This window comes from Trachurus trachurus, assembly GCF_905171665.1.
Source record: "Trachurus trachurus genome assembly, chromosome: 17".
Taxonomy (NCBI): domain Eukaryota; kingdom Metazoa; phylum Chordata; class Actinopteri; order Carangiformes; family Carangidae; genus Trachurus; species Trachurus trachurus.
Window position 1 is genome coordinate 16,489,859 of NC_139900.1, and position 26,004 is coordinate 16,515,862.

A 26,004-nucleotide genomic window follows, 5' to 3' on the forward strand; every position below is an offset into this window, starting at 1 on the left:
GAACAGTGGGAGAGATGGAGTGACCACAGTGAAAGAACACATTATCAGCCCAGGGGACTCTGTTCACAAATATTTGGGACAGCTTACGTTTTTTGTTGGCTTTATATGCAGCTGACCATGCTCGTGCACACTTTGAAGACCATGTGCGATTGCAGATGGATCTTCATGTGAAAATTCTAACACACACACACACTTAACTTACCTTCTCATAGTATCTCAGCTCGTAGTCCAGAATGATGCCGTTGGGCTGTTCTGGTTGTGGCCATGACAGTGTGAAGCTATTCATGGTTGAGCTGATCTGGTGCATGATGGGAACGATGGAGGGAGCTGCAGGGCACAGAGAGAGAGAGAGAGAAACAAAAAAAATCAGTGCATTTCCAGAATAACTGATGATGATTGCTCATGTGTCTCACCAACAGCTTTTTGCAGGTTGTGAGTGGGTGTTTTTTTTTGCTGCCAGGGAATAAAACACCGCAGTCATCCGGAGATATTATAACAGGTATGTGGATCCTCTTTGCTAATACTGACGACACAGCACAGTGAGCAGAAGCCACTGTCCAGCAGGCACCAAGCCATTAGCTAGCTTGGACTAGATGTGCAGTGCAGCTTGCCAGTCATTAAATTTCAACCAGCCATCACAATTGTTAACTTTAGATTCAAAAGTGACTAAAGTACAAGTTGTGCTATAGAAGTATTGAGTTTTCATTTTGGATTGAAAATGTAGGTCAAGCCATCTATGAAGAGACTACCTCTAATAACTACAGTTACTTTTTATAGTTTTTGCATTATCCACACATAAAATTGTATACATTTTTAATAACTAAAACATATTTGCAATACATTTCATCCCATTTAAATCATGCATTGTACAACCTGCTGTTTTAGATTTCCAGACTGCAGTCATCAGCATTTTACACACAATCTAAGTTTAAACAGAGCTACTGCCTTTCTCATCAGTATCCAGGTAGCCAGCTGAGTCGAGGCTGATTAGAGTCACGGTCAACCATATTCTGGCACCGCAGGACCAAATCTGAGTCAGCTTTGGCCAAAATATGGCTGCCAGATTTAACTAAGATTTGAGGGTGTGGACTTGGGCTGAGTATCAGCTGCAGTTAGCAGGCCTACCTTTGCGCCAGAATCGCCAGTCGCCACGAGTCTGGCATGAGTCCGGCAACCAGTCGTGTTGGATTTAGTCTAGTGTTGGGCTGTGTAATCTTGGCTACAGGAAGAATATGGAAGCACTAAGTGTGGCATCCAACGGCTGCATTGTATCCAGTAGTTAACACAGTTCCAAAGCTTTTTGAATAGTTTTTTTTACCCCCTTTTTTTTTTAGGATTGCCCATTCACACGATGGCTACATCAATTCTCTGCAGCAAAATATGCTGGGAAAAAAATGTTATGGTTTCTTTCCTTAAATATGCAACAAAGCTCTACATATGGAGATGAGGAAAGAATGCAGGAAAGTAAACAGGTTACTTGTTATTTGATTGCAATTTTAACATATTTTGAGCAATCAGACCTAATATTAGATAATATTAGTCAATAACACCATGATTGTGCCCATGCAAATGCAGCAAAGTATATCCATAAACAATATAATGCATAAGATTGGGAATAGATACTAAAATGAACTGAGCAAGTACAACATGAACAGAAAAGGTAAATCCGATTTACTCATCTATAAGTGACTTGATAAAAAGATATTCAAAAATGCAGTCTTACAGTAGGCAGGATGAAAATTTATTTCACTTGATTTATTGTGACACTCCACTCGGTGTGCTCCGCTGCTGATTTCAGTGTCAATGATGTCATGGTGAGCCACAGAATTACTGAACAGTGCCGTCAGGAAAAAAAAAAAAAATGCTTGCAAACAATGGAACTGCCACTTTCCAGGCACAGGCAGACTGTAATCATGGATCTCCAGCAAAACAAGCAGCCTTTGTTTCTCTTACTAGTTACTCTAAGTAGAATTGAAACCCTGTACATGTACTGTAAACATGCACCTGTATACCACCTGTATACAAACTATCATAATTGTTTTATCATGATTGTTTTGGCTCATCTGCACAGTTCATTACATCATTCAACACCAGTCCACCTGAATGCACATACTCAGGCTGTCAATTAACCCAGACACTGTAATTTCCTGCTCATTTTTTGTCCTCTGCACCGTTATCCCTCCATCATTTCTGCTCCTCGTCACTCTTCACATGCCACTAAGGGGCTGTTATTGGACAGAAGGAAGACATCAGCGGTAGGCCTAATAAAACTCTGTATGCATACAGTATGTGTGCAGGTGTGTATGTTTGCACCATGTGCATACAGTTATCACCACATCCCATTGAGACACTGTATGTTTTGACTCCGGAAGTATGTTTTCCTAAAATGGGCTAAAGCTTTGACGTACAGTAAATTGAACCAGAATCCATTGTTGTTGTTTTTCTTACCAAGATAGAACAGCTACTACAGTGTCCATTCACCTCTTTCCTTTTTTTTTTTTTTTTTTTTTGCTATCATACCGCAGCAAATTTTTCTCACTGTTAACATCCAACAAGGAATCCACAGCTATCTTGCCATTGCTGACTGTAGTGGTGAAATATATCAACAGCCCCAGACTTGGTCCTCTGGCGCTGATATTCACTTTTCTACCCCTATTTGTTGTGTTAATACACGTAATCTAGGGAACGCTGACAAGTTCCTAAATGTCAGAGTCAGTGCCAGCTCGCCCAGCGATGACTCGGGAGCTCAGACCTTGCCTGAACCTGTCAGCTCAGACACAACAGCAGAAAATCCCCACAGTCCAAATTATCACTCGCTGGATCACTTGGATTCCTGCTAATCAAGGCTCTGGAGCTATTACACTTGTGGAAGTTCATTGACTTTAACTAGTGATGCTAATCTAATCAGTTTCTCAGTCTGAATGCTGGGGATTTCTGCCCGAGTTAGAGCAGTTTTGGTTCTTACACTTGAGAGGTTTTTGTTTATGTTTTTATCTTTACTCCTGACAACCAGTTTGAAATGCACGAAGCTCGGTCTCATATTTCCGTATGAGATTTAGCAGTGCTTGAATCAGTATCTGATTTCCTCATATTGCCAGCAGTTTTTGATTCATGAACTGCTCATAAATAATACCTGAGGATTATTTTTATATATTAAATAAGCTTATTTAGACAAGCCTCTTTAATAATACAGAGAACTTGAGATCTAAGTAGAGACTTTGAATGAATGCATCAATCTAACATAAATCTGTTTATCAAAATGTCTCAATATACTAAATACAAATGCAAATTGCTTGGCTTCTACAGTAAGTACAAATTGCTTTAATGGGATATGTGAATATGCCCAAAATCTAATGTATAATCACAAACTCTTCCTCTGTAATGTCTTAAGTTAAAATATGACACCAAACAAAATTTACTCATCAAACCAATTTGTAAACACACAAGTAAGTTTGATTAAAAACTGATTCCATGGCTACTCATTTGAAGTTCAAAGCCATGGTGTTTGTATACAGTGCTGGAAAGGAACCTCCACCCTCATGTTTGCAGGCATAAATACAGCCACACACAAGCCCGTGCTCTACATTTTGTGCCTAATAGCCTCCTGGCTCTCGGCCTGCTCACTGCTGAGGCCTAGTCATCGCTCCACCTGGTCTCCACTCACCATCTTTCTGAATAACTCCTCCATTCAAAAGGCAGCAAATGACACCCTCTCTCAACAAAATGATGCTGTTTTTAAACCAGACTCCTTAGTGGTTACTTTATTTCTTTTCTTGCTCTCCATACTTCACCTTCGCAGGAGCACTCCATAGTCACAGGAAGAGTGTAAGGAGAGAAACGGCTGACCTTTTCATTTTCATTACTTGTGATTTCAGTTTTTTGTTTTGTTTGTTTGTTTTGTTAAGAAGATGAATTATTTTACAGTTTTTAATGATGATATTTTGTGATTTGAGTGTCAGATAATTTACTAAAATTACAATTTTAACAAATGAATGGGCTCTGTTTATCCTGTCAGTGTGAATGGATTCTCTTCCATCTGCCTTCCCTTGGCTCTCACCTCCTGCCCTCCCTTTCTCTTCCCTCTCTCTCTCTTTCTGTCTTCCTTTCTCTCGCTCTTTCTCTCTCATACCCTCGACAGAGAGTGTGAGGGCTAAGCTTCACCTTGTTGCACTTCAGCCTTTCTGCCTCTCAGGCTGGTTCACGCTCCACTGACCAGGGCTAGGGCTGCCTGGGCTGCATTATCAATTACCGGCCACAGGCACACACTGTTCCTGACAGACCCAAGGGAAAGGCACTCCACACAGAAATTACTGCAGTGGAAAAGGGGGCTGAGGAGGAAAGGTATTTCCACAGCCCCTGCAACCAAGCCCTGGTCCCGATTCAGTTCTTTTTACCATGGAGAGTTTTTATACGCGTGTTTTCATGTGTTAAATGTCCAACGGCTAAATGTGTGCAAGTGTGTACCCTGAGTTGAGACCTCTGAATCATCACCCACATCTCTGAGATATTTTTAGATTTTAAATGGGTCTAGAGTAGCGTCCACTTTTGGCTCTTAACCCAAGAAACAACAAGGCCACCCAAACTTCGTTGGTGGAATTAAGGATTGAGACTTTATCTTCACATCACACAGCAACTTTGACATCTGTGAGCAACTTATGCAACATTGTTCTTTTTTTTCACTCCTTTAAACATCATTTTTTTATGATCATTACAGTCACTCCATGTGAAAATAAAAAAACCCTAGCATGAGCACATTTTCTGACCGCGAATTTGGCATGATGATCACAGTGTCGGCTTTGACTTCTAAACTTCTATCTACCCTTTATTTTGAACCAGCTACCCATACAATACAATTTCTCACCCCGTTAAAAAATATGTTTTCTCCCCGGCTCTCCCACTGGACAGACACTGACCATGTTTTTGAGAGGAAAAGCAGGAGAAAAAGAGATAAAGAGCATGTGCAAATGTATGTGTGTCTACGTCCTAGTAGCCTATGTGTGAAGAGCCTGTCAGAGACAATGTGTCGAGCCTGTATGAGGGTGAGGTTCAGCCCAATGAAGCACCGCTGTCCCCTCCAACTGCGTCCCCCCACTGTCACCCTGGGACGATGATGCTGACAGTGATTGGTGACTGTGTCCTGCACTCCTCTCTCCTCCCTCCATCCCTCCCATCCCTTGCTCCTGTGCTCCACTTTTATCTGGCCCCACTTGCTGCCCCTGGCTTTTAATGCAGAGCTTGGCTCACCATTAATCAAAGTCAAAGCCTCCCAGTGTCTGGCTGAGACAGAGAGAGGGAGAGAGAGGGAGAGAGAGAGAGAGAGAGAGAGAGAGAGAGAGAGAGAGAGAGAGAGAGAGAGAGAGAGAGAGAGAGAGAGAGAGAGAGAGAGAGAGGAAAATGAAGGAGGGAGTGCAAAAGAGAGAAGAACGTGATGAAAGAATGAAAAGCTTCTTTACCTTAGTATGATTAATCTACTGTGGAATACAGATGAGTTGGAGCATCATTTTACATGTCTGGCACAAACCCAAGCTGCTGTTTTCATCACTGTACCTCCAGTGTACAGTGATCATCATTCATATGGTGTGGTGAGGGGTCAGTGCATCAGATGTGCTGTTCCATATATATCGAGAGACTACTCAAGTTATTTAGAATTGCACTTCCATAAAACTAGAGCTGAGATATCCTGACTTTGAATCGCTGGATCCTACATTTCCCACAATGCAACTCAAATGTCTTCCTCAAACACTGCTGAACTCGGAAATATTCATGTTTCGTTTCAACATACGAGTCCATATACCCCGATCTGTAATACCAGCGTCTAGTCGAGCTAGAACAAACCTGTTGACAAAGCTTCCTCCAGAGCCACGGAGGACATTTGTACACTGACTGTTTTCACAGGCTGGGATGTAGCCCCATGATAATTACCAAACTCGTCATCTGTTAGTTACTGTATACAGTATACCAGTGTAAAGCATCCAGTTCTCCCCTTCTCCTGTCAATGTGGCCTCTTCTCCTGGGCTAGACTTGAGTGCAGACTGCTGGTCTATTCAGCATGTGAGTACTGTGTAGTTTTCACATCTGAATTCCCAGTTGCAAGTCCCTGTTCTACTGTCAATGAAATGATTGGACATAAAGTTGAACTATGATTGGTTAGTTGATTTTACCCCAAACCCATTCAACTCTGTGCAAAACAAAAAACCACATTAGTGCTGTTTGCTATATTGTTCAAATTAATGTTTCACCTCAAAAGTCTTCACTCAGTTCTATATAGTAACAAAGCATACATATTTTTTGTAGCAAATGTATTAAATATGAAAAATTTAAATATGGCACTGACATACGCATTCAGAGCCCTTACTCAGTGCTACTTGCAGCACCTTTAGTCTTCTTGGGTATGACCCCACGAGCTTTGCACAACTGGTTTTGGGGATTTACTGCCATTCTTCACTGCAGATCCTTTCAATCTCTGTCAGATTGGATGGGGACCATTTTCAGGTCGCTCCAGAGTTGTTTGATTGAGTTCAAGTCAGGGCTCCAGCTGGGCCACTCGAGGACATTGCAGAGTTGTTTCTGCAACATTTCTGCTTGGCGGTGTTCCTCAGGTCAGTGTCCTGTGTTAGCAAAGTGAAACTTCTGGGGTCCTGAGTCCCCTGGACAGAGTTGTCATAAAGATGTCTCTGTCTTTGCTCCATCCAGTCTCTTCCTGTCCCACCTGCTGAGAAACACCCCCCAAGCCTGATGCTGCCTCCACCATGTTTCACTGTTGGGTACTGGTCAGGTGATGAGCAGTGCCTAGTTTTACGCCAGACATCTAAGAAGAGAGTCCAAACAAATACTGGTTTCAAAGGATCAAAGAATCTTGTTTCTCATACTCTACAAGTCCTTTAGGTGCTTTTTTGTGTGCAAACTTTCACTGAGGAGAGGCCTCTGTCTGGAGTCCTGGCTAATCCAAACTTTTTCCATTTCCAAATTAAAGAGGCCACTGTGCTCTTGGGAACTGTCATTGCAGCTGAATGTTTTTTGTAGCCTTCTCCAAATCATTTCTTCAACAAAATCCTGTCTCTGAACCCTGTGGGCAGTTTTTATCTCCTTGTGGCTGATTTTTGCTCTGATATTCTGTCAGCTGTGAGACATTATATAGCCTTTCCAAATAAGGTCAAATCAATGGAATTAGCATAGATGGACTCTGATCAGCCAATCGAAGATAATCAAAAGACATGAGAGACACTTACATTTCAAAGGATATTAATACTAAAAGATATTTCAGTTTTTCCTCTTTAAAACAATTTGATAACATTTGACAAAAAAAGAGATAAAAGAAATATGGCTGCAACATAAATACATTTATGTATTTAATATTTACATTTAATTGTGAATGGACAGTATAGAAATTATTCTTCTTTACCGGACTTTCTCCCACTCACTGCATGAGCATACTTTGACACTGAGAAACTCTCACTTGCTTCTACTGTCACTTAAAACACTATATGAAGACATCATAATTGACGAAGGGGCTCAGTAGCATTCAAACCCACACATTTATTTTTGCCTGCAGCTAATACCTCACTCTCTGGGTCCAGGGACAGGATCCAACATTTATGAGTACAGGCATCAAATGAAATAAAAATGGCACTCAGAGAGAGCCCGAAGAACCGTTTCAGATGATGAAACTCTCGGACACCCCAGCTCTGATACACAGCGGCATGAGAAGGCAACAAGGAAAAAGGCAGACCCCCAGAAAACTAAATGGGAAGACTCTGTGGGCTGTAAACCGAAAAGACATAATGAGTAGTGTCTTGAATACCCTCCACAGACATGTTTGCCTAACATCTCGTCTGATTTTAGAGCCCCACAGAGCGTAGATCTCTTTAATTCATCTGGTTGTTTGGATTTCAGTCCAGTGCATTGCATCTTGGTATCTTGAATGAAACCCACTCGGTCGGACTTACCCATAGAAGGCCAAGGATAGTGATGTTTGCATTTCTGTGGGAATAGCGTTCTAAACAGAGCAGCTAAGTGGAGGAGGATTGTTTGTAGATATACTTGGCATTCTGTGGTCTGAGGGATTGTTGGCACATAATCTAGGTCAAGCAGGCTGTGCCAGTAAGATCATAGAACCGTTGAGCATCAGGCATTAGTTGAAAAAGATAGCACCAGTCGTAAGATTTATGGACTTTTTTCCACTCATGAATTGTTCACCAAACCACCCCCGCATAACCACTCAGAGTAGAAAGGAGTTGTAAAATGTGTAAAGGATGAAAAACACCCTCTTCATCTGAGGCACCGGTGGATGTGGGTTAAATGTCCAGGATGGATGACATAAGGAAACATGACTGCCATGTCTGTAGTTTTCCGCAAGTACTTTCGTTGCCCGTGTGACAACCATGCATATACATCTTTGTGGTCATTTAGCATTTTAATAAATTCACTAGCAGCAGAGTGTCTCTTTCCCCTTAAATTAAACCATCCTATTTCACAAAGAGACATAAAATGGCTACTTTTCAATAGAACAGATAAATATGACTAAATTCAGGTCAGGTGTGAATGATGGCCTGCATGGGGCATTATATAACCTTTGTGTGTCTATATTTATATGTGCACGCGTGTGTGTGTATCTCCTGGAGAGCATAGGCTGTGAATGAACTCCTAAATCACACTATTGATCAGTCCCTCCTCCCAGACACACACACGCACGCACACACGCACACACACACAAGATTTGAGGGCAGTTAAACTGCCTCCTCGGTGATACACACTAAATCCTTTCAACTCCCCCCTCACCTCCATTATTTCCACCTCTCCTTCTCTTCATCCACACTGCCTTTCCTCCTCTCATCTTTGTCTCCTCACTGCCAATTTACACCATAACTTGTCTAACTACTGCTGCCTTTCCGTTTTATAGGTGGTCTCTTGGCTTTCCTTAATCTCCCAACAGTCCACACTAAAGCTGTGCCAAGCTAAAAAGGCAAGAGTCCATTGAAACAGGTACAAACTTTTTCCTCTAATCCGACTTAAAGGACCACTTCACTGCTCTGTTTTTTCACATGCTGAAATTCTTACAACACTATGAAGGGATTAATATACCATTTACCTTTTCCATTTCAAGAAGAGCTGCATTTATTTCTGTAAATTCCATACCTGATTATGTTTTGTTATTTTGTGAATATTGACACCGGCGTCTTAATTCATTCTTTTAACCAGACAGAACAGTGAGACTTTAAAACCAAGTACGGACAAGGTTACAAATTGGTAAAATGGCAAGATGTACTGCATGTGACTGATATTATAGCCCCTCATTTTCATTACTTGATCGCACAATCTGCCATTTTGTGTATGTGATGAATGCATATACAAATGCAACTCATTTATCAATGTTGGGAGAATAGAAAATAAGTAGAACTGAAGTATGTGGATTTATTATCATCTGCTATGCAGTCACACGACTCATTTCAAGCAAAAATGACTCACCTTGTGTAGAAGGGATTTAAAGGAGAATGTGAAAAGTGCAACCTTTATCTTCAACTGTACCACATTATCTCAGCTACATGTACTGCACATTAAAAACCAAGAAAAAACAAAATAAGAATGGTGAAATATGGACTGACATATACATAAAGGAAGAATGGAACATTTTGTATCTATTGTATGCAGTTATACGTTTGTTGTTGTATGCACAGTTACACTGAATTGTGTTTGATACACCAGTTTCAAAATCTGTAGCTTTCCAGAGTCATGCTTTATGAATAACAAATTCTAATCCTTGTGCATTGCCTTGATGAACCAAAATAAATGATCATGTCACTGTAATGTACCAGTCATTTTGCTACTTTAAAAGTGACATGTAGAAACAGTTTGCTTTTATATACTGTTATATCATCAATAACATTAGAAAAAACATGTGCACCTCCCCATTCATATAATCAGCCAATCATGCAGTGAAAATGTGCAATGTCAGTGACTGTGGTGTGGCTGTTGGTACCTACCCAGGTATTAGTATGGTGTTCCAAATAAAGTGCTCACTGAGCGGATGTTAGTACGTATATTGGCTTGATGATCCCATTTCATGGTGTTGCATTGGGATTCTACCCCAGGGCTCCATTTTGACAAAATACTTATATTATATTTTCCTGTTGCTATACTTCATTTACATGGATCTTGCATTCTGTTACACCACATCTCTCAACCTCCAATAATACGAGGGCGTAGGGCAAGAACGCAACAAAGAATGGACAGGTTTTCAGGGTTCTTGAAAAAGGCAACGGGTTGTATTTATTAGTTCAGCAGTCTCGGTGAAGTGAACCAACAAAATACATCTTAAACAGAGCCTCTATGTTTAGATTTTGAAGTGCATTATTAACAATAATCCCCTCTGGATACTTCTGCCTCCTCAGTGGCCTGCCAACGAAACCCTCCCGTTGAAGCTAGGAACAGTGCAATTATCTGGCTACAAAGGGCCACATAAGGCTGGACATAGGCCTGGCAGATTACTGGCAGACACCTCATTACTGAAGCAGACTTCAACAATAGGCCTGGGTATTGCTTCTTCTACATCTATCTGTCAAGTGTGCTATTAGCCTGTCAAATGGGGACAGTCAGCACCATTAGGCCACCCTGATAATCAGACCTATTTACTCCCTCATTTTCCTCTCCTTCACTGTCACAGTCTCACAGTCTGGTCAAAAAAAAGAGAAGAAAAAAGAAAATGAAAAAAAAGGCACATACTTTCTCCTCCCTGCCCTGTCTTCCCTCCCACTCCTTCCCTGACTCATTGTCAGACAAAGACTAGTTCAGTTGGTCATTACATTCTTTGCCGTAATCAAACATGGTATGCCCTCCACCAAATAGGACAAATTTAATTTCAAAACGTACTCTTATACAAAAGAGATCTGGAAGAAGCAATTTGTATGGAGCTAGAACAGTCTCATAATGAATAAATGCACACGGAAATTAATAAATGCACAAAAAAGATTCACAAATGCATTTGGGGGTTTGTATATACATGTGACTCAAAACACAAATACATTTTCAATGCACACACAAATATGTTTCATTTCATATGTAAGTAAAAATATTCACATATAAAAAATAAGATTCATAAACATATTTCCAATGCACACACAAATCTAAAAAAAAATCACAAATACATGAATGTTAAAGTATTTGCAATCTTCATCAAATACGCATTTGGGGCTTGTTACATTCATATATGAACTGTTGGACCTGTATTTACACAGTGCTTTTAATTTGTAAACCTCCCTGCATTTGTGTGTGAAACTTTGACGTGACTCTGATCCACAAATGCGTTTTTTCTAAGAGGAGGTTGTCTGTAGCCAATCAGATCCTTTACAGCCAATCACATGAGTGTCTCCCCCCACGAGGGGTGTTTATGTCATTAAAACGCGCGGCCTGCAGGCAGGCAGCCCGTGCTGTTTGGGCGAGAGGCTGGAAGCTAGCCGGACGGCGCCGCTTGGAGACGAAAGATGGCCTCTGGCAGTTCAAGTGTAAGTAAAAAGTACTAAGCTTCAGGCTCAACGATGTGCTGAGCGGCTACGCTGCTTACACCGTTAGCATCTACAACTCGAGGTAAACTTTATAAATATGTTACAGTAATCTCAGAAGCTTATTATGTCCATGTTTGAACTACACGATTATCCCATAAGGAGTAATGTCATATTATTGTAGCCGATGTTAGCATTAGGCTAATAAGCTAATGTGAAGCTGTGAAACATATTTTGATAGTGTTTTAAATTGTTTTACAGAACCCAGAGACTGGTTTCTGTCTCAAACTGTAAAGCTGCAACACATAAACTGTCACGGTCAGACTGAGGGTGTATTCACACCTGTTTAGTGCGCACCCTGGTGCGCACCAAATGTTAAAATGATACATTGTTTAATTTTTCAGTTAGTGTGGTTGCGTTCACACCAGCTTTTTGTCACTCGGGATCAAACTTGGAGAGCGTCATGTCTCCATGACTACCGGCTGAAATCTGGAAGCGCTGATTGATAAAACTTTCATGATGGAGACTCAAGCAGGGCCGGTTGTTAGTAGCTCTGGTCATTTATTTCTAGGGCTGCCCCCAAATAGTCGACCAAGCACTGGTCGACCAAAAAATCATTAGCCGACCAAAATTTCATTGGTCGATTGGTCGCAGGAAAAAAAAACAAACATTTGGAGCCATGTCTTGTCAAAATTAAGCCAACATCAATGACTGAACTGTATATGAAAGGTTATGGGGCTTTTATTTTGAAGGGCCAGATACAGGAAGTCGTGACGTGACACTTTAAAAAAAAAAAATTTTTTACACGGCACGGCAGTCTCTCTCGTATCACCGCTGTCACCATTAGCGGGTGCTGTCTGAGCCCAGGTCCCGTCCCACAGCGCTCACCGGCGGTCAGTCTCAGTGTCACGGAGCCGATCCATGATAGTCCCCGCTGCAGTCAGAGACCCGCAACCATAGACATATGTCTATGCCCGCACCGCTCCACGCCGCGGACCCCCACCCCCGCACCCCCTCACACAGCCTGAGCTCAGTAACTTTTTACCCTCCTCATCTACTGTGTTTATTGGTGATAAACGGGCATTCTGCCGGTAATAACGGTGAAACCCGACCGGCTTGTTGTTGAATCTCGGACCCAACACGGCCGGAGTCACGAGCATTAATTAATTAATTCTCAACCTGACCGCGGGCAAAACAAAATATATATATATATATTTTTTTTAAATTTAATTTTTTTTTTAAGTCGACTAATCGCCATAAGTGACCGTTTGCGCCGCCTGCAGCGGTGACGTCGCCGCGTGAGTCACCGCATTGTAATTTGAGCTGCGGCGAGTGAGTGAGCGAGTCACAAACGAAGCAAGGTGCTTTTTTTATGACCGTTACAGCGCCACCTGTCCACATGCCTGTGTTTATGTGTGTATCTGTGTGTGTGCGCCAGCGCGCGCGCGAGAGAGACGGCCGCCACAGACTCGTTAATTAATGCAAACATAACGGATAAGTTTCGTTTTTACCGCGCACCACCACTGGCATGCTCTCTCTGTGTCTCTCCCTGTCTGTCTGTCTGTCTCTCTCTCTCTCTCCGAGTGAGTGAGTGAGTGAACACAGCGAAGCAGCGCTTAGCAGAAACAATATTGCGGATATTGCGTTGATGGGGGGGGGGGGGGGGGGGGGGGGGGGGGGGGGCAGAGTCAATTTGGTCTACATACTGTATGGGAAACAATAGGTGTGTGTGTTTGAGTAACATGAACGTTTGTGTTTCATTCTATAAACTACTGATAACAATTTCTCCCAAAAATTACAACTGGTCAAAATAACAAAAAGAGATGCAGTGTTTTCAGACCTAAAATAATGCAAAGAAAACAAGTTGATATTCATTTTTAAACAGACCACTAATGTTTTAATTTAGGAAGAGTTCAGATTAATATTGATGGAAATTTAATCCTGCAGCAGCAGTGACTGTTTACTGATTTACAGTACTGATTACTGATGCATAGGTTATAGTTCTAAGATTTTCTATTAAAATAAAGCCAATAACGACATTTTTTGTGTTCTCTTTTTATTTGGAAAAGTACCGAAAAGTATCGAAAAGTATCGAAAAACATGTTGGTACCGATACCGGTACCAAAATGTTGGTATCGTGACAACACTAGTGTGTGCATAGAAAATGTATTTGTGTTTTGAGTCACATGTATATACAAATCCCCAAATACATTTGTGAATCTTTTTTGTGCATTTATTAATTTCTGTGTGCATTTATTCATTATGAGACTGTTCTAGCTCCATAAATTTCTGCTTCAGCAGTCTTCGAGATAAATGTGAGGTTAAGTTCAATCTGCAAAGCAGAAACGTAAAATCAGTCATTTACATTAGATGTTTCATCATTGGATCAGAATGTATATTTGCTGACACCAATGCCCACTGTATGTGACAGAAAACATGACACAATCACAGTGCACGGTGCAAAGGTTCGAGGTGCCCAAAGCTGACAAACTGACGGGATCCTTGCTAGCATCAACTCAACCAAAAATCTCTTGTCTTTCCCCACACTGCAACTCCACTTCATGTCTGTTATTAGGTCCCACAAGCTCACGCTGCAATTTTCACGGTCCGCTTCATCCACAGAAACACAGAAAAAAGAAGAGAGCCTCATTTAAATTTTTCACTTGGTCAATATTTGTCCCTTGATAGGTGCTTCTGTGTACAAGTCAAAGACCTACAAGAGCATGAAAAATGCTGTAGCAAGAAAGGATCAGCCAAAGACAATATCCTCCACCTGTCATTTCCATTGGCTGGGCTCAGATCCCATCACAGGCTCAGTTAGAGGATGAGCTCACATGTATACGCACAAACATGCAGAGAAAGAGACAGGGAGGAAGAGAGAGAGGAGAGAGAGGGAGAGAGCGAGAACGAGCGAGAGAGAGAGAAACAGGATGAAGGTCATTTTCATTGGCTGGGCTCAGATTCATCACAGGCAAAGGCAGAGAATGCACACACAAACATACAGAGAGACAGACAAGGAGATAGAGGACACACACATACACACAGAGAGAGGGAGAGAGAGAGTAGGAGTGAAGAATATTTCAACTTGGCCTGAAAACAGCAGCTGTCCATGTATCTATCTTGGGTGCGGTCCAGTCTGACATTAAAGTATTGAACAGTGAACTGAGTTGAGCGTGGACAGCTGTTATACAACACTAAAGGTGAAAACCTGCAGTTCAACATGTCAGTGTCTGCTGTCAGCAAAGCTTAGGTCGATGCAACACAGAAACTAAGACTTGGCAGGTCACACCTAATAGCAAAATGCTCAATGTAACTCGCAGATGTGAAAGGGACAAAAAAAACTTAAGATTAAATCTTTTGTTGTTTTTGTTAATCGACTGAGCAGGAGTGTTGCATGAATCTGGAAGTTTCCAGACAGGTTCGAAATGGGGCGTAGCCTTGCGTGAATTGAGGAGTACTGACTTGCCATGCAGCTGTGCTCTCAAAACAAAGTCTCATTAAACAAAGACCAAACTAAACAACAAAGAGACGTACATAGCAACCAGCCTTCAACCTCCAGCTGTAAACCTCAGTTTCTGTTTTCTTCTTTTACTTTAGTTGGATAACAACAATCTGGAATACCTACGAGAAATGAGCATTTTGAGTTGAAATGTTAAATATTGATGCTGTGAGAGCAGGATTTGCTCTCTCAGAAGTGTAAAATAAGATTAAATGAAGGCTCAGTGAAAAATGAGTGATTACAGAGGGAGGATATAAAAAAACAACAATAGCAGCATATTAAGTTACATGATGGTGATGATGATGATATTGCAAATGGATCAGTGCAGACATCAGCATCATCGCTACCACTGCAACATCATCATTAGCGTCATCACACCTAGCCACAGCTGCCACTTACCGGCCTGATTGGTGGTGATGTCTATGGAGACATGCTGGGCGGGATAGGGGCTCTTATTACTAACTCCATTGACAGCCTGAATCTCGAAGCTGTAGAGGGTGTGAGCCAACAGGTTGCTGATGAACACTCTGGTCACAGTCAGACCCAGCTGTCGCGGGACGAAATCCACGTTGTCGTCGCAGTGGGAGCAGGTGCGCCGGTCGGCCCGACACTTCTTGCACACTATGTTGTAGACGACATCTTCGCGGCCACCCGTCTCCCTGGGGGAATGCCACTCTAGTATCACAGAGGTTTCATTCACAATGGAGATCACGTTCCTTGGGCTGGAGGGCACACCTGTAAAAAATAATACAGAGAAAAGAAAAGATGTCAAACAAAGGCAATCTGTCATTTTCCTACTGTAAAAGCAAAATACTGCATTGCTTTTAAATAAATGGTTTTATACAGCTGCCTGCTGTTTGGTCAATATAACCAATTTACAACCTGTAATAAATATAAATGTTGTTGTCTAAAAGCGACTTTGACTTCTTATTCTTTATCTTCAGCACATTTGGAATGCTAATTTATTCCACTCATACCCAGAGAGATCATAGAGTGAAACATTTGTGTCTATCAAACATTGGTTATTTAGCAAAATGCAGTGTTGCATGGAGTATTCTTATCCAAGTGGCTCTAGAGGTTCACACTCCCATTCACTCCCTCATAGCCCGCAGCTGGAGCAGAAACTTGAAGGCAATATAGACAGAAATCAAGAAATAATAAAACTTTTTTCCCTTTTTCTTTTTTTTTTTTTTACTTGAGTGGTAGCTAAATATTAGGGGGCAGAGAAGTGGCTTGTTCAGCCTCCTGCAATTGAAGCACAATTCTTTAAGAGTTGAAATCTGTTCAAATGGCAGTGTAGGATTTTGCTTAACTGCGGCTCTGTGTGCCTCTGGCTGCTCAGAGGCAGCTCTTCCCTCTCAGACACCAGACGCTGCCAATAAAGCTGAAGCTCACCAAAGTCCTTAGTCAGTGCTGCTTAGACTGAGTGAGGCTGCCCTGCAGAGCAGCTGATCTGCTTCCAATTTATCCTCCATAAAGCTTGACCTTTATCATTAAAGGAGGATTTAAACTGACTCATTTCTAGATGCATGACGACTGTGAAACTAAAGAGTCATTCAACTCTTTGAGGAATTCCTCAGCTCTCTAGCAGGCTTCCTCTCCCTCATATCCTTTGTTCTTATCCCTGAGAAAAAATATTGAAAGACATATAGATATTAAAATATACTATGATGCAGCACTTCAGTTTCCTATTTGTGTGGGCATGGGGCAGATAGTTCCTTCAGTCAACACCATCACAATTAATCATTGTTGCCGTCTCGCCGTGTGGGATTGCCCTGGGGAGCTGGGACAAAGCGACAGAACACACAAGGGTGAAGTAACGCCACTGTTACTGTTCAGCCCCTCGATGACCGAGAGGTCAGTGACAGGGAGGGCGTGAACCCCATAGTGTGATTATTATGGTCTGGCTGAGAGAGGAGACCTAGTTCTCCAAATATGTGGTTAAATGGTGCATAATATGGTCCTTGGATTCCACCAGCTGTCAGCCTATTGTATGCAGATGAAAAATGCGGCAGTCTATATGAGGGAATTGGCAGCACTTGTGCTGTTTCCCTTGGGTGCCAAACAATCGGCGAGTCATATGTTACTCACACCGCTCGTCTCCTCTGTATCATTTATCACATACATGCACTTGCCCCTAAAGTTGCATTGCTCTGAAAAGCTGGCACATCTGCTCATGTGGAAAATGCATGCAGCACAAACGCACATGCCTCAGCTATCTGTTTCCATGCACTTGTCTATATTAATGTATTTATATAAAGTTTAGGTGGATAAAAAAAAACTTTTTCTGGTGTGAATGAGGCGTCACGCTCCTTTGCACTCCTTCATCCCAAGTACAACTGGGCTCCACAAGAAATCAAATGTGACTGCCACTTAACCAGTGATTTGTAGGCTATTACTGTAGCCTTCGGCTGTTGTAATTTGCCATAGGATTTAATTTGTTGAGAACGTTACTTACAGGCTTTCAGCTGGAGTTCATTTGGCTATGCCAATCAGATTTGGTTATGCTTACATACATGTTCTTTCACTTAGGTTACAGTGACAAAACATTATCTCCAAGCAGCCACTGTGCCCTGTCTGACATGAATTACAGTGCCGTAAGGGCTCCATTTGTATGGTGCAATCACAACAATCTCAGTTACTGTAAGCGCAAGGTCTTTTGCACGAGGACAATAATGATGAATCAAAAGATGTTTTTTTTCCCTCAGTATGGACACTTGCACTGCACAAAAAGGTTTCCTTAAGGCAGACTTAAGGGTTGCAGTAATTAAACCTCTACTCAACAAGTCTATTCTTGATCCAGATGTTTTAGCCAACTGTTGAGCTGGATCTAGCCTCCCCTTTACTTCAAAATATCCTTAAAAAAACATGTTGTAAACTAGATATGTAATTATCATCTCATTCAAGGAACTTGTGTTTTCACCTATGACTGTTGGTCTGCACTGAACCAATTTGCACAAAGCCAGGAAAGAACAAATTAAATTGTTGTGTAGTTTAAAAAAGGGACTGATTCAGGATTTTATTTAACACTTTCCTTAACATTTCCATTTGTTTCTGCACCTTTGTCAATTTCTCAATAAGTATGCACTTTGACATGCTAATGTTGATGAGATCTATGACTTTTCCCAAATAAAGACAAGAATTTGGATATTATAGTACTTGACATTGTCAAAGGTATGAACTCTACTCAATGCCATACTAATTTGCACTGAAATGTTTGAAGGTTTCAGTAAGAACAAAAGTACATCACAACACAGAGACACAGAGTCTTCTCCTGGACTCGGACAATAGACTTGTCTCTATACTTATTTAATGTGTCATTGGGACTAAAAGAACTGTGCTAGGCTGGTTTAAGTCATATATATGTATATTGGATGGATTGAATGGAGTTCCAGAGAGCTCTGTATTAGGACCTATACTTTTAACCCTGAAACCTTCCATTAGGTATCTGCACTATTGCTGGTGCAGGATCTGAATGCAGGACCTGTGCTCATTATTATCAATATCAATATTATTTGATGCTATCATTGCATTTTATTAATCAAATTATTATTATTATTATTATTATTATTATTATTATTATTATTATTATTATTATTATTATTATTATTATTATTATTATTATTATTATTATTATTATTATCATTGTAACAACCTGTCTGACACTGCTTGAAAACATCTCATCTCTCCTCCTTCACCTCTCACCCTTACTCTCTCGACCTTACAGTATTGTGCCTTGAGATAATGCATGTTATAATTTGGCACAATATAAATAAAACTGAATTGATTTTAAGGGAAATATAAATGTGCCTGGTGCTGCGATGAATCCCTTCTTCCCAGCCAGTCATATTATTTGTCCCCTTTTAAAGGGCTAAGGCAATCTCAGTGGCACATGGTGAGACTAAATGACCAAATGGAAAGGAGAGTGCAGACCAGCAAGGAAATCAATATGGGTGTTCAGGGGAGCACAGATGTACAGCCCGGGAAACATGCAGCCAGATGACACGCCTTTGTAGGTTGAATTTGTTGAAATATTCAAAGCTATGTCATCTTTAAATATTTAGTGGAAAACAAACATTGTGGCACAAACAATTTAAAGTGGAAATGAAATGTTGTAGCATTTTATTGGCTGCCTTTAGTTTGTTTTATTCATATGGTTATTGCACTTGTACTCAGGCTTGCTTGTGTTTACATTCAACAACAATACCATTGCTGCCAAAACTATGATTCAAGGAAGAGTCTGTGTAAGCTGTTTATGATTCCATAAACTGACAATATCCTATAGAAACTCCATGTATGTGACTATGTGAAGTGATATTTCTCAGTCACCTCTTTAAAATTTCACCAAAATGTAACTGACTATCCTGCTGTATCACATCAAACTGCAATTAAAAATACAACACAGCATAAAAATTTGAACCAAATGATTTGCTTACATAAATTACACATGTTTTATGTCGAGGTATATCTTATTTATAAATAACATGAAGCCAAATTATTAAATCACAACTGAGCAGACGTGATCTGTTAAGACACACCCAGCACAAGGCTAAACTGACATCTTGTTGTATCACACCTGTGGGGCATGAAAATAGTATGCTAATGGACAAAAGTCATTTCAGGGTCAGGTAAATATCAATAAACAGACTGACGGAGCAAGTGAAAACATCACGGATGTTTTGACGGTCCACTGCTCAACTGGGATTTGAGCTGGTATTCCCCATGGTGACTCTGCCTACACTCTGATCTTAATCTTTTGGTGTGGGAGATCTTTCAACCGAAAAACATGGTTTTCAGTGGAGGAAATTTTGCAAGGTCGCTTTCACCTGAACACTTCTGTATGTATTGCATTGTGCAATCTCACCAGTGGGCAGCCCCTGTGTCTTTATATAGAGGGAGGGTCAAACAGAGAGGGACTCACATGTACTAAGATGCACAAGAAGCCAGACTAGATATCAAAACACCGGACAGAGAAGTTTAGATTATGCACAGAGGGTGTTTGACTTTGACTTTGTTCTCTGCTCAGGACACCATCACTCTACTATTTCTTGACAGGGTAGATAGTTCTTTGCTGCAATAATAATGTTTAAAATCTCACACAGCATATACCCTAAAATAAGCACATGTCTCTGTGATAAACTACAATTGTGCTACGCTGTATCTTTAACTTAATCTGGACAAGAAATAATGACATTCAGTTAAATATAGTATGCTACTGTAGAATTCTGCAACATATCATTATCTCCAGAGGTTCCTGCCTCTATGATGTCCTTTACACACATACTATAATGAGCTCCTGCTGCCGGTGGGTTCAGGTATCTGCCCTGGTATTGAGAGGGCTTTAAAGCAGAAGTAAGCGATCCGGTCGTTTTGGCTAATGCTGCGTTCCAGGCAGGCTTTTGAAACCGTAAATTACAGCTTCAAGTCACAACTTACGATTTTGTAGCGTTCCAGGCAACCCAATCGTGTTTTTCCGACCTGTTTTACCTGTGAAAGTGCACTATAACTGCCACTCGTAACTTCCGACCCGTGAACTCGTACCAGATCGAACTGGTACGACTTCACAGGTCGGAAAAACACGAGTTACGAGTTTCCTTGAACGCACCATAACAGTCCTCGTCCCTACGTCACCACATTCACGGCGTCCCTTGGCTGCACACACAGCCCTGCATGCTGTTCTCTCTCCTCATTGGATAAAAACTGTAGGATACGATAAATGTTTTCTCCTCGGCTCAGAGCAGAGCAGAGGGACTGGGAGACCCGTGTTTTGGTCCAAACACTCTATGTAAGTGATTGCTGTGGGAAGATATAACTATTTAAGACTTATATTAACACAAATATATCACTTACTTCTGCTTTAAGGTGCCACCAGGGCTGAAAAACACCACAGCCCAGTTTTCCCCGTTTGGAAAGACTGCCCAGAATAAACACTTCTGCACATTGTTTACTCATCCAACATATGAACCTTTGAATGGTCTGAGGCCTGCGCTTCTCATCTTTCAAACTGTTTGTTTTTATGATGTGAAACAGGCCCTGAGGGACCAACAGAAGGTCCATGTGTGGAGATACTAATCACAGCTAGAGCTGGGAGAAACACAGAGGAGCTAAGCGGGTTGGTGAGATACGGAATGAAACATGTTATATGGACTAATAATGTGCGTGCAGTGCAGCTTACCAAACAACATGGTATGTGGAAGCTTTTCTTTATCTGACCAAAGAATAATCTACTCACCCATATGGCTGCCTACATAAATTGGAATAACTGAACTTGACTGTGCATCTATAAAGCTTTAGATAAGACAGACACCACCAAATCCTGAGCATTATGTCCTCTAAAGCCAGTACAGGAATTAAAGTAGGCCAGACAATTACCTTAAGTTAGGTACATTTATTACAGTATTACTGTGAAAGGAAACTGGCCAACTGACTGCTCAGCTCCAGGAAGCACCGTCAACTGACTCCAGAACTGACAACACAGTTGAAGTAGGGGGGAAAAAAAAAAAAACTTGGAGAGAGAACAGAATATTTATGCACTTTGACGGTTCACTCCTCTTTCTCTTTGAAAACAGAACAAGGAGAAAGGAAGAGGAGTGAACGGGCGAGCAAAAGAAGAAAAAAAAACTAAATAGGGTGATGAGGAGAATGGAAAAATAGATAACGCTGTCCTTTTCAGTGAGGAATTTTGATGGGTTTTGTTTGTCTTAAGAGGCACAGACAGTGTTTGACGGGGCTCAAGGAGGCTTTCAGGGGACAGGCCACAGATATGAGTATTGAGTGTGAGCCATGCAGATCACAGCCAGTGTGGTACGGTTTAGGAATGTAAAAGCCCATCAGAACCATCCTATTTTCCTCCTCTTGCCCTATATTTATGTTGATTCAGTTACATTCCGAAGATTTTCCTCATGAATTGGTTAGCGACTGGCAATGGTGGTTTCTTATATGCCACGTTTTGGTTTTTTTATATTTACTATTAAAAAAAACAGGTCTATATATTGGGCCTGTATCTGCAATCCCTCATTCCTTCCAACACTAATCCTTCAAATGTACAGATTCAAATCTCTGTCACATCTTTCCTCTAGTATTGAAAAGATTTTTTCACACACACAAAAACACATACAGTATATACAGTATATCTAAGTCATTAGTCCTCCTTTCCCAACACCCCCATCCCTCCTCCACTGCTCCTCACACCAGGAAGTTTCATCTCTGCATCCCTTCTCCCCTATGGAGCAATCAGCGCTGGTTTCACCGTCTGACTCCCCCTCTGTTTCCACTCAGCTTGTCATTCTTCTCCTCTGACTAAAACACAGAGGGAAACCCACTGGTCCAGTGTGTTGGAACTGGCTGACCTCCCCCCACAGTATCATTCTCACACGTACACATTAATTCTTTTTCACACTTGCACACCTATGGGGAGGTAGAGGTACGTCATACTGGGGCCTTGAGCCTGCAAGAAGGGACCGGGAGGGGATGTGCTGTGATGCAAACCACTGTCCCAAAGCCTGCTATGCTGGGTAGCCAAGCTGAGAGGAGTGGGCTTCACACTGTGAGACAGAACACACCCTCAGGCGGGAGCTGGAGTCGGCACAAGACAGAGGGCTGGGGTAACGACGGAGGGGGCAGGAAGTGGAGGAGTCGTTTGAAGCACATCCTTGGCATATTTCGGAGGGAAAAAGGAGATAGGAGTGTGGGCTAGGAGGTGGCGGGGTATAGCGTGAAGCCCCCCCACTGACAGAGCCAGGCGCTGGACAATCCATCAGCTAGCTAATCAGACTGATCTGGAGCACACAGGGACTCGTGCCTGTGATGCCAGTGTGAAGACCTAAAGCTACAACTTCTGCTGCTACAGATTGGCCTGATTTAAGCCACTCAAGCAGTGCTCTTATCAGGACCAACAGCATTAAAGAGATTCTTACTAGGATGATCTCCCTGCCCCCACCCTCCCCCACCCGCACCCCCACCCCTGTTGAGATCTAGGGCACCCTGAGCATCAAGCTCGGCTGATGCTGCATGGTTCAACCATCAGACGAGCCTTTGACTGCGCTGTTGCAAATGAGTGTGAACTCAAATTGAGGAGGAACGGATGTTGGTTTAAAAAGTTAATGTTAAAAGGAACAGTTAAAAACAAAATTCTCAGTAGGATATTTTGAGTGCAAGCATGGAAGATAAAAAAGCATTTTTCAAAGACTTGAGATACAGTCTTTTGTTATGAATATTTTATTTTGTAGTGCACTGTGTAATTATGATTGTAAAAGTGGGCAATTTATTCTTCTCTTTTTTTCTTAATTTGTTTTACTTATATACTCAAGCACCTGTAGTATATGTTATAATTATAAATAAATAAAAGGTATATTCTGTATATACAGTATACAGTATATAGCACATTTTATTACATGTGCTTTACATTGATTTAGATAAACAGAGGATTGCAGGTGTACAATGTATAAGAGGAAAACTGTGTGAAGCAGGTGAAGAAAAAGAACGGAACACAGCCAATAAGATTAGAGAGGAAGTGTCATGATTGAAAACCGGGAAAAAAACTAATAAATAAATAAATAAATACAGGCTGCATTTGGAAACTGAACACAGACCGGAGGGATCTGTTCAAGAGGCTTCACTGGGGAGCTGTTGTGCAGATTGCTTGGGGAAAATTTAAGGCCTCAAGGTAGAGGCAGATGCTATACTTGATGGAGCGTTCACTAATTCACAAGAGAGCTATGTAGTATACCATGGGAGGGCGGAGAAAACTCAAGGTGAAAGTAGGGTGTCATCCGTTGAGAACATCCAAAGCCTAAAGGTGTTGATGGTTACACTTGGGAAGTGTTCAAACGTTCAGACAGACAGCCATGCTGCACTGGGGTTCCTCTGCAGCATTGAGGCACTTATTGAGAGTTCTGAAAAAGCATAAATAGCCAGAGAGGTGTATTCAATACACGTATTGCTCGTGAAGGCTACACTGTGCAGTTGCGAACCGATTAGGAAGAGAGTGTGGTCCTCAGCTCATTCCTGAGGCCAATTAGTCAGGTCTGGGTGAATAAATCAGGGCTAAATGAATACATAACCACACCTATAATGCTTCCAGGTCAACCATTGTGAGCAGAGCAAACCATTAAGACACTCCCCAGTGGCAGCAAAGGAAGAGGTAAACAAACTTTTTGGGGTCTAACAGTGCTCTCCTTCAGTGTAACTGGGTGTCAGCAGGGATGTCAGGAAGGCTTAGCATATTTCTTTTACATCATATTAAGATAACTATGATGCTGTGAGAGGTCTTATTGGATCTCCAGCGGATAACGGCAGGACAGTGTCGAAGCTTCGCAGCATCTGCCTGAGTAATTAGGACTTCAGGGGATGATAACAGACAGAGAGGAAGAACAGCGAGAAAGAGAGACAGAGAGAGGGCGATAACTGTGGAGGAAACAGGGAGGAAGCACATTGATAAAGTGATGGAGATGTCAATGATGGAAACACTGCAATGTAATAATAATGACCAGAGAGAGAAGACAAGTAGATAGCACTAGATATGTGCTTATTTAAATGCTAGTGCATGTTCTGGGTTGCTGACACTGAAGGAGAAAAAAAAATCTATTTCTATCACAGAGGTTTATGTGCATGACCTGTCTATTCAATACTGATGTCACATACAGTATAAATGGATAACATGTACACGTATGCCTATTACAGGAACTTGTCCTACATTAATGCAAGTGTGCAACAGTGTTAATGTGTGTGTGTAATGTTGTACTCACTTGTGCAGGGTTCATCTGGCTGATCAGCATCTCCGCGGTAGTAGCCATTGCGGCACACGCAGATGGTGGCAGCCTCAGCTGTGGAGCGGCTGTTAGGAGGACACTGTAGACACAGACCAGGACCCTGGGTTGACTTGAAGGTACCCGGTGGGCATGCTGTGAGAACAGAAAAAAAACAATAAAACAATGTTACAAAATGAATGAAAATTACAGACAGAAAATCTATGAGCCAAGCATCAGCCTGGGATCTTGTGAGAAATGTATGCAGCGACAGAGAAGAGTTTTTGTTTGTATTTTTCACCTCCAGCTGCAATATTTATCACATTCTCAGTTTGTATTCTGATCATATTACATGGCTGTTTAGTCATTTTGATAACGGCTTGCAAATGTTTGGTTAATTTGTTTTGCTCTCCTTTCCATCATGGTTTTTATTTTTTTATTCATTTTGTTTTTTTTGCGGGTGGGAATAGAGCCCACTGACTGTACAGTATATCACTTCTCCCTGTGGTCCGCTGGCAGCCAGCTGTCGCGTTTACCCTGTACTCAGGGTAGAAATTCAAACAGAAGACATAAAGGAACATGAAGCAACATAAGGCTTCACGTCATCATTCGCCATGATGGGTCAGAGTTATAAATCTTAATGGCCATGGTGGAGGACAAAGATTATTGTGGCTGATACCACTGCACCTTAGTCCAGGCAATAACCTAATCCATTTACTCACATATCCCCAAAAGAATACAAAGCTGAGGGGGATTTTTTGCACCGTGTGGAAGGATTTACTGACTATAATAACTATGATAAATGTTTAATATTTTAGCAGGCTTACAGATGGGGGAGGAAACTGTGGTGTGGCTGCACTACAGAGGGGGAGGGGTTATACATTTAATGGGACAAACGTCTTCCAGTTTCTCCAGCTGCATCTGTTTGAAGATTGTAAAGGGTTGGCTGCAGCTGAAAAATGGGATGTAGGGTATACTTATGCGTGTGTAAAAACCCAGTTAAATTCCTTTTCTTACTTTACAATGACAGCAGCATTGGATAGGATATAAAAAGGACAATTGCTATGGAGAATTAAAGTACGTGCAACCTAGATACTGATCAAGAACAAAGGTTTGGTAGAAGGCAGTGATTCAGACATTAAAAGCAAAATAGATCGGTAATGTCAGTATTAGATTTGCTCATCACAAAATGGTTGTGCCCTCTATTCCAATATTTATGACGAACGGAGAATCATTTAAAGCAATAACGACCAAGGAGTTGGGC

At 41.5% G+C, this 26,004-nt stretch overlaps 1 protein-coding gene across 1 annotated transcript in view; it reads right to left on the reverse strand.

The window, feature by feature from the left end:
- The window catches only part of ephb1 (EPH receptor B1), a gene marked incomplete at its 3' end in the record, with an annotated part of 149,638 nt that overhangs the window by 35,050 nt on the left and 88,584 nt on the right, over nucleotides 1–26,004 (reverse strand). The window contains exons 4-6 of the mRNA XM_083991707.1: nucleotides 24,741–24,896; nucleotides 15,394–15,729; nucleotides 203–327 (exon numbers count right to left, since the gene is read on the reverse strand). Coding sequence (XP_083847833.1) covers nucleotides 203–327; nucleotides 15,394–15,729; nucleotides 24,741–24,896 — 617 coding nt within the window. The remainder of the gene's footprint in view (nucleotides 1–202; nucleotides 328–15,393; nucleotides 15,730–24,740; nucleotides 24,897–26,004) is intronic.